The sequence below is a fragment of the Salvia splendens genome, chromosome 9, assembly GCF_004379255.2.
Source record: "Salvia splendens isolate huo1 chromosome 9, SspV2, whole genome shotgun sequence".
In the NCBI taxonomy this organism is placed as follows: Eukaryota; Viridiplantae; Streptophyta; class Magnoliopsida; order Lamiales; family Lamiaceae; genus Salvia; species Salvia splendens.
The window spans coordinates 14,921,955-14,931,608 of NC_056040.1; the positions used below are offsets into that span (position 1 = coordinate 14,921,955).

Genomic DNA, 9,654 nt, shown 5'->3' on the forward strand with positions numbered 1-9,654 from the left:
AGTGGTTGTAAGACCTCCGTATTTGCGTCGAATTTTTAATTCCGTAAATTGTTTAAATCCGTAAATTTGTGAATTTGTATTAATGTGGGAAGTCCGTCGGGATGTATTTGAGGATGTCTGTCACTGTGCAGTGGGATGTCCGTATGACGTGGCATCCGCAGTGGGAAGTCCGTATGACGTGGCATGAGGTGTTTTTGGGATGTCCGCCGGGACATCCGCACCACTGCTGATGCCCTTATATATAGTGTGTATATTATATATAGAATATGCATAAACTTTCTATATGGAGAAATAAAATTGTGTACATTTATAATTATAGTGTTTCCATAATCTATATATCTAGTTGAAATTAAATTTATACTATATTTCCATTTGTCAAACGTTTATGGGTATGACATACTCCCTCTGTTTTTAAAAAATAGCAACTATTTTCATTTTGGGTCGTTCCTTAAAAATAGAAACTTTAGAATCTTTCTATTTTAGGACATGGACCTCACAATCTACTAATTCTACTTTCACTACTTTTTCTTTTTTTCTCTCTTACTTTACTCATTTTTCTTTTCCCTCTTACTTTACTATTTCTTCTCACTTACTTTATCAATTGTGCATTAAAATCTGTGCCGCTTCAAATGTTTCTATTTTTTTAATACGGATGGAGTACCAAATAGGATTGCCACATTGGTATTCGTTGACAAGAAAATTTTTTCTAAAAAAAATGACGATACCAGATTTCAGAAAATTATGGCAACGAAACACGAAATAAGCAACAAATTAGTGTAACTGAGAAATGTAGTGTTGCTCAATTAATTAAATAGTACTAGTAAAAATTAGTACTAATATACGTCAAATTGGTCCTCAATGTTTTAAAAACCGGACCGGCAAGCGAGCCGACGACGTTACTGGTTCACGGTTCAACCGGTCCAACCGGTCGAACCACCGGTCTAATCGTTTTACTGTTGCAAATATATATAAAAATATATTAAATGTAGTAAATGATTTACAATTAATAATATATCACAAAACATTAAACCTTTAGTAAATATATTCAGATATATATATTTAATATTAGTTAGTCTAGATAAAAAATTTAATTTTTCATGTATTAAAATAGATAATGTTTATATTAATTTAAGAAATTTTATTTTGTAAAATAATATATAATTAAATACGAATTAAGTACTTATTAATTAGTTTAGATAAGATTATTCATTAATGTTTATAGCTAGGGTATATAAATTAAGTATGTAATATAAAAAATTTATTTATAGTAATTAATGAATCTTATATGGTACTAATAATAATATAGGTGGTAAGGAGAGCATCATTAAAATATAAAGGATTATAATTATATATATATTATAATTAACAATTATATTAAAGAATAATAAAATTAAAATGAATTATTATTTTTTTAGATAAAATTAATGGTTAATGTATAAAAATATTTAATGTTCAAATTGTTCAATAAGCCCATGTGGTGGAGTGGTAGAGGTCTTTTTAACTAGAAGAGAGGTCATGAGTTCAACCTCTACCAACAACAAATTTTAAAAATTTTGAAAAAAAAAATAGAAAACCGGTTTCCGGTTCACGGTCCAACTGGCTTTGGAGCAATATTTAACTTGTCAGGAAAAATAAATTACTCCCTCCTTCCATGATTAAATATCTCATACTCTAATTGGCACGGGTTTAAAAAAATTATTTGATTTTATAAAGTAAAGTGGTAGAAAAAATTAGTGGGATGTAGGTCCTACATTTATATATTAGTTTAATAAGAAAATGTAAGTGAGATAAGTTAGTGGAATGTAGAGTTAACTTCCAAATATAGTAAAAGCGAAATGTGACATATATTGACGGACAGACGGAAAAAGAAAAAATGGGGCATTTAATGAAGACTAAAGTCCCAAAATGATCCTTAACATATTGCATTTTTTTTTATTTTGGTCCAAAACATTACTTTTGAATTATTCGGTCCCTCACATTTGAAATCGGATCACATTTGGTCCATTTTGGACGGTTCCGTCAAATTTTTGACGGTTTTAATTACCGGGTCACAAATCCGTCACTAATTGGGAGAAACTGATCCGTCACTAATACGTCACAAAATCCGTCACTAATCCGTCACTACGCCGCCCTCAACGCCTCCTCCACCGGCCGCATGTCCGCCGACGAGCTGAACACCGTCGTCGCCATGCTCCGCCGCTGCGCCGCCTCCTGCAACCTCCTCGTCTTCGGCCTTAGCCACGAAACCATACTGTGGAATTCCCTCAACCACAACGGCCGCACCGTGTTCTCGCGCATATTAGTGACGGATTTGTGACGGATCAGTGACGGATTAGTGACGGATCAGTTTCTCCCAATTAGTGACGGATTAGTGACCCGGTAATTAAAATCGTCAAAAATTTGACGGAACCGTCCAAAATGGACCAAATGTGATCTGATTTCAAATGTAAGGGACAGAATAATTCAAAAGATAATGTTTTGGACCAAGATAAAAAAAACGCAATATGTTAATGACCATTTTGAGACTTTAGTCTTTAATAAATAATTGAATATTATGAATTATGTTATGGGGTATATATAAGCTTGAAAAAGATTTAGATGTTTGTAGGAATTGAATCCTACAAAGAATAGAAGAGATTTGGCTTCACAAGGCAATAATTTCTTGAATTTCCGTCTAATTTTTGTCAGCATTTGACTGCTTTGCGCAATGTTAGTAAAATGGTCATACCTTTCTCTATAGAACTCTGATTGAGGCGTTCAAAATACCCAAGCGAAGTTTTTTCGAATACAAAGAGAATGGTATGCATTAAGGACTAACTGGACTTTAATATTGCTAGAAATATTGGCTCAAACTAAGGCTGTAGCACCGGACATCAGTTTTTACTATTTTGTAGTACCTAGGAGTATTTTGAAGTCTTTTTTCCATAATTTCTCAACAAACATGTCAAAATACTAAAATATATATAAAAAATGCAATAATGGATATAATATGCATGATTGACATTCAAAACGAGTCAAATCTAGGTCTTAAAAACATGCAAAAATCCGTGTTTATCAATATTGCACATACGCTGCACAAATACACACAAAACACAAACACACACATACTGCACACAGTGCCCCACACACACAAATGCGCACACACATTGCACCATTTCATTCCCTCATTCCATTCCGTCATACCACGAATACAATACTATGCTTTAAATCTGAATCTCAGTTCACACAAGAAAGCAGCCAACATCCCCTAACACATTCACATAAGAAACAACACAATCACAATAAATCTCGATTCCAAACTCGGATTTATGGAGTGCAAAAAATTGTAGTTCTCCTTCAACTTCTAGAAAGAGAGATGTAACTTAAATAAACTAACACAAAAAAATATGTGGTTTTTCTCTACCAAGAAACAAGCCAAACTAAGCAACAAAAAAATGGTAGGTTTACCAATGCCACCCCAACCCAGAGGAGAATGAGAATGTACTGGGGCAACACCATCACCACGTTATTTCCAAAGAATAAACAACATTGTTGCCTCCTCCAGCCCTACTCCCTCGTCCCCTCCTCTTCGTCTAAAGGCTCCGGGAATATCTCCCTCGAGTGCCTCCTAGCTGACGACGAGTGCCCGTTGCCATTGGCGTCACCGTGCGGGCCGCTCCCTTGCGACCCTGTCGTCCCCGACTGCTTGAAGCTGCTCGGGCCTTCCATCTTCTGACTGGCTGGTACGTTCGCCACGTCAATTGAGCTCTGCCGCCAGCTTCCGAACACGGCGGCGTTCCATGACCCTCTCGACGAGGTCGTCCTCAGCCTCTCAGAGCCGCTGTTGTCCTCCCTCACTACCTTGAGAGGGTTTTCCAGGGCTTTTAAGATGTACCGCATCAGCGGCCGTCTTGTGGCCTTCGGGTTCAGGCAAGATCTCGCGACAATCGCCATCGCCCAGACCTCCTCCAGTAAATCCTCGTCTATTATTAGCGACGGGTCCAGGATGTTCGTGACGAGCTCCTTGTCGTATATACTGATGTAAGGCAGCGTCATTTCCAACCAGTCCTTCATGGCTGCGTCGGAGGATGAGCTGATGCCTAGTTTACCAGTGACAAGCTCGAGCAGAACCTTCCCAAAGCAGTATACATCATACGCGCATATCGCGTTGGGAGTACCTGGCAATTTTTGCACAAGAGATTCAGATGATATAAAGTAGAAACATATTAAGGTGCTTATCAAATTGAGATTCAAATTTACTAGAAACATGTTTACATTTCCTCTACCGGTGATGAAACGTTCAACATCTCGTATACTCTTTCCTTATTACATTCATTATATATAAATACACTGAGTGACATAGTGCAAAAACTCAAGTAAGTGCACCAACCATGCACATAGATCGGGTTAGCCTGTACCCTACCCAAATCCGAACCAAATTTGACTCACACAGACTCGAATTTTATCCAAACTCAACTCCTGGCTTAAAATCATGATCCATTTCATAAAAGCAACACTTCTAATAAATCCTTAAACAAATAAAAGTTACTATATGTGATTGTTGTCATAAAAAAGTACTAACTGTCATAAAAGAAACAACTATTATTAATAAAAATGATTATGTGGAAAGTAGTTATCAAAAAATATAACTACCCCCTCCGTCCCACTTTAGGAGTCCCAGTTGAGTTCGGCATGAGTTTTAAGAAATGTAAAGAAATGTTGGCGAAAAAAGATAGTGAAATGTGGGTCCTACTTTTTTATATTAGTTTTATAATAAAATGTGAGTGGAAAAATGTTAGTGGAATGTGGGGCCTAATACCATTTATGGAATCTTCCAACCAGGACTCCTGAAGTGGGATATCCAAAAGGTAAACCAGGACTCCTAAAGTGGGACGGAGGGAGTAATATATAAAAGTTATAGTTTAAAGAGTGAACTACAAAATAAGTCTTTGGAAAATTAAGGTTGCATGTTTTCGATATCTAATGAAAAATATCACTAGGGGTCTTTGTAGAAAGGTTTACCCTGACCAGAGGTTCTGAATCGTAACCAACTACTGAATTTGGCCGTTGAACAAGAAGTAAACTAAAATCCCAGCAGCCAAAACAAAAACAACGGCAAGGACCACATTTAAACTGTTCTTAAAGTTTGCAAAACTCATGTAGCATAGGAGGGTAGCATACAAACACATAGATATACTAAGTAAGAAAAGGAAAGAAGAAATAAATAAATAAATAAATAAAACAACAGAAATTAGGTATACCTGAAGCACCTGAATCCGTCGTCCTGCAAAAAAAGGAATTAAAAGATCAGCACAGTATAACAACATAAACAATACTTCACATACACCATTATCAATCTTTTCTTTTTCGGATAATAATTCTAACTTTTGATTACAATATGAGCCAAACCTAATATAGACATTTAAGATGATAATAATAATGATAAATGATAAGTGAAATGGTATTAAAAAGGGTGAGGATCATTAAATTTACTATACTAAAAAATGAATCAGCAAAGAGTAACTCACTGTGGCAAGCGCAGCAACCTCGTGATCCGATTCTGATGAATTTCACCTTCTTGAGCACAAACCTCGCTTAAACTTCCGAGTCGTACTTCGAATTTATCATCAAGAAGGATGCTACTGGCTTGGACATCCCTTAAAAAAGAATACAGCAGTTATAAATTAGATCATTTTGGAGAGAGATGCAGTGCACATTTTCATAGAATCGGCATTAGCAATATTCACACCGATCAACAAATAAGCGTGCAAAATTTCTCAGAATCGGCACTAGTGCTATTCACATTCATCAACAAATAAGTATAACAGTAACTAAAAATATTTTTGCTAAGAAAAGGTAGTCTTGGAAACTGTATATCCTCCGTTGCTCATTTTCCTTTTCTACTCGTTTAAGCTGAGAGTGTACATGGTTATGTTAATTTTCAAACCTTGCAGGCAAGCACATAGACACCATTAAACCATCAAGAAATCTAAGATGAATAAGGGGACAAGTTCGATGGAGTTACATATACAACCCACCAAGATAAGCATATATATTTAATTGAGAATCAGTAACAGCAGAATTAACACTTCTCTCTATCTCTCTCTCTCTCACACACACACATTTCACCAACTTTCCAATTGGTTATGGCATTCAGGTTAATTCATGTCCATTTGAGGATAAAAGCCAACAAATGGTTGACATAAATGAGTGTCATCTTAAACTAGATTCGAGCAATCAAATACGGAGACAGAATGAAATCCTAAATAAAACCTACATTTGCCATAAATGCCTGCAGCGAATCCGATGCAGCATTTTTCCAGGTCGGAAGCAGGCAGTTATTTATGTGGATGCATATATTTCACAAGGTAAATTCTTAGAGACAAAAATATGGTATGAAACGTGTCAACCATGTTCCTATTCAAAAAAAGACGACTCATTTTCTGGTTAGCACATCTGTGCTAATTCACTTTATCGACACGGGGCACCAAGAGTGCATACAAGAAAAGATAATAAATGATCCTCTTTGATGTGTGTTTGGCAGATAGCTATATCACTCATTTAATTCACATTAATCAGCAAACATTGCTCGCAAACACGAAAATCTATCAGATCAAGATTGAAATTTTACTGCCAAATGAACATATATCTAAGAATGATAATGCAGTTGGGATGTACGCAAAGTTGCAAACATGAATGAGTTGTAAAGTACCGGTGAACAAGTGGCGGAACACATTCATGATGTAGGTAACAGAGACCCTCTGCAGCTCCAATCGCGATTTTGAGTCTGGTTATCCAATCCAGCGACTGTAAGCCATCTTCCGTATCTGCTTTCTTGAATAAAGAGCTAGGCAGGTCCCCATTTGGCATGTGTTTGTAAACAAGAAACTTCTCGTTCTCATTCTCCAAGCAATGCCCTAAGAAGGGTACGATTCTAGGATGGGAAATTCGGCTGAAAAGGTCCAATTCCGACATGTAAGATTCCTTTTTGGCGGACGAATCCAAATCTACCCTTTTCACCACCACAGGAATCCCACCTTCAAGTAGCCCACGGTAAAGGTCTCCTGAATGACCATTCTTCATTAAATTAGCATCATTGAATTCACCCGTGGCTTGGAGAATCTGCTGGTAAGTAAATGCATCTCCAAGATTCGAAAAATTCAATGATGCGCCGGGTGGAGGAGGGCTTCCACCTGCTGGAACTGGCCCCACACTAATACCTCTCTGGTTAGGCGTCCCTGTCTTGCGCTTGCATATAAAGCACAACACAATTATAAATATCACAAGCGCAATCAGTCCAACACCTCCAAACACAGAAGCCAAAATGAGAGCTTTGTGATCCTTCTTGTTGGATTTTGGAGGAGGTGAAGGAGGGGCGCTCGGCTCCCCAAAATTGTCGAATACCAAATTTCTTTCAGCATAGAATGTGGCACATTCCGTTCTGCTCCTCTGATTACTCGAGTTTTGGAGGCAGTTCATGCCAAGCGCCGTGCTGCCACGTGCAGAAATAGGAACTGAACCCTCGAAAAAATTCCCTGACATGTCAATAAAACTAAATCTCCTAACTACAGGCGTAATATTTCCATAAAACGAATTCTGAGAGATGTTAGCTACAGCGCTACTAGCATTAACTCCCGCACTGACATTAAATGGCAGCATTCCCGTAAAGTTATTCGCAGACAAATCAAGGAAATCCAACGAGGGTAACGACCACAGCAGATCAGGAACGCCGCCATCGAAACGATTCCTTCCCAAAACGACAAACTTTAGTCGAGTCAAAGAAGGAAACAAATTACCAGGCAACTGCCCTGAAAGCAAGTTGTCACCAACTACCAACCGTTGCAAGTTCCTCAAACCTCTCAAATCCAGGGGCAGGGAGCCCGACAAAGAGTTGGATCCAAGATCAAGATCAACCAAACTAGAAAGATCACCGAGCTGTGGAGGTATCGAAGACGACAAGATATTCCCCGATAGATTCAGATACCTCAACCTCGAGAATCTCCCAATCCCAGGAGGAATCTCCCCAGACAAGCGATTCAACGACATATCCAGCACAGTGAGGTTCCGTAGATCAACAAAAGGCACTGGAATCAAGCCGGTAAGTGCATTCCTCGAAAGATCAAGCACAGACAGGTCATCCAACTGACCTAAACTCGAGGGAAGGGCACCAGCAAGATCATTGGTAGAGAGATACAGCTCAACCAAGCTACTCAAATTTCCAAGGGTTGATGGAATTGAGCCATTGATCAAACAAGACCTAAGATCAAGCACTCGGAGGGATGCAACCCCCAGCCCCAGCCCCTCTGGAATCGGGCCAGGGAGGGCGAAATTAGAGGCATTGAACGACGCCAAGAAGGTCAAATTCCGAAGGGCATCAACTGAAAATCGAGGGTTTAGACTTCCCCTCTTAGTTCTCCTAAAGCCAGAGATGTTGATTTCTGAAACGCTGCCGTTTAAGCATTGGATTCCGACCCAACCACTGCAAGGGTCGGATTTAATCGGCCACTCTTTCGCCCTCAACCCTAATGAAGATCTCAACTGAAGCAAAGCGAATCTCTCGGCCCTAGAAATCTGGAATTGCTGCTCTACTGTGCAGCCAAACAGCAAAAAAAAGAAAGCTGAAAAAATGTAAACTGCTCTGCTCAGGCGATCCACCATTTCTGCTCAAAGTTCATTGAGCTTGGGCCATGCGGGTATACATAAGCAAGTGAGGAATCGTTCGCGTATGCATTTGGGTGTAAATCTTGGCGCGCATTAAAGGAAAACAGCTATGATTAATAAATACTAAGAAAATAAGCTTTGTTGGCAAGCGCTCACCTTTACTGATGAACAAAAAAAGAAGAAATTGTGATTTGATTCCCTCTTCAGAGCTCAACCAAAAGTATATTCACTTTCTCTCTCCTAATTCAGTTTTGCTTCGGTCGACGACGGAGGAGAGAGAAGAAGGGGGAATTTTTATATGAAGAATCAAATTGTTTTTGGGTTTGTAGTTGGGCAGAGGAGAAAATCGGGTTGAAATGCAGAACAGTAATTAGAGAGAGAATCTCTTTCTCTCTCTAATTAACTCTGCTCGCAGCAAAACTCTCCTTTTTCCTTCTCTCTCCTCTCCTTTGCAGCCTTCTCCGGCGGTGGCTGATACAGCTTCCAACGGTTCGGTTCGGGTCGGGTCGGGTCGGATTATTATACGGGTCGCAATTTCGGGTTTTGAGATTAAATGCTTGAAACGCCGTCGGATTAGGGTGGTGCGGTGCGCTGATCTGCTATGTGGAATTTTCTAGTTGTGTTTTCCCATTTTTCAAATTAGGTTAATGAAATTGAATTCTTTCTCTTGTTTGTCGAATTTATTTTATCAAATTTAAGTGGGCTTTAAGTGTTTTTATTTATTTATTTCGAATGCTATAGTACAAACAATTCATGAGCTAAAACATTAGAAGTTTAACAAGACTATAGTACTAATATATTGAAGTGGAGTACAATTCAGTACTAAAAATGAAACTAAATAAAAGCAAAAAGTGAGAGTACGATTTTCTTTTTAAGATATGTCAGTTGATAAGTCGATTTGTCTATTTAAGATAAATTGTTAGTACAAAAGAGTAACTAATTAAATTTGAATTAATCATAAAAAAGGATTTTATTTACAATATTAGCTAATGGGGCAAATCTACTAAAATTAAT

At 38.1% G+C, this 9,654-nt stretch overlaps 1 protein-coding gene across 1 annotated transcript; it reads right to left on the minus strand.

Annotated features, from left to right (window-relative positions):
* Nucleotides 1–3,282: 3,282 nt before the first annotated feature.
* On the minus strand, nucleotides 3,283–9,258 carry LOC121748794 (probable LRR receptor-like serine/threonine-protein kinase At2g16250). The gene is made up of 4 exons (XM_042143314.1): nucleotides 6,692–9,258; nucleotides 5,508–5,636; nucleotides 5,241–5,263; nucleotides 3,283–4,157 (listed from the first exon to the last, which is right to left on the minus strand). Exons 1-4 carry the CDS (start codon nucleotides 8,635–8,637, stop codon nucleotides 3,547–3,549), a joined length of 2,709 nt encoding a protein of 902 aa, XP_041999248.1. The 5' UTR covers nucleotides 8,638–9,258; the 3' UTR covers nucleotides 3,283–3,546.
* Between the last annotated feature and the right edge of the window lie 396 nt (nucleotides 9,259–9,654).

Bases quoted from the DNA above. Each gene is read 5' to 3' on its own strand.
- LOC121748794 (XM_042143314.1), bottom strand. From the start codon at position 8,637: ATGGTGGATCGCCTGAGCAGAGCAGTTTACATTTTTTCAGCTTTCTTT. The intron at 5,637-6,691 runs GTACTTTACAAC...TTCTTTTTTAAG, and splicing joins GTTCCGCCACTTGTTCACCG to GGATGTCCAAGCCAGTAGCA. The intron at 4,158-5,240 runs GTATACCTAATT...AAAAATTGCCAG, and splicing joins GACGGATTCAGGTGCTTCAG to GTACTCCCAACGCGATATGC.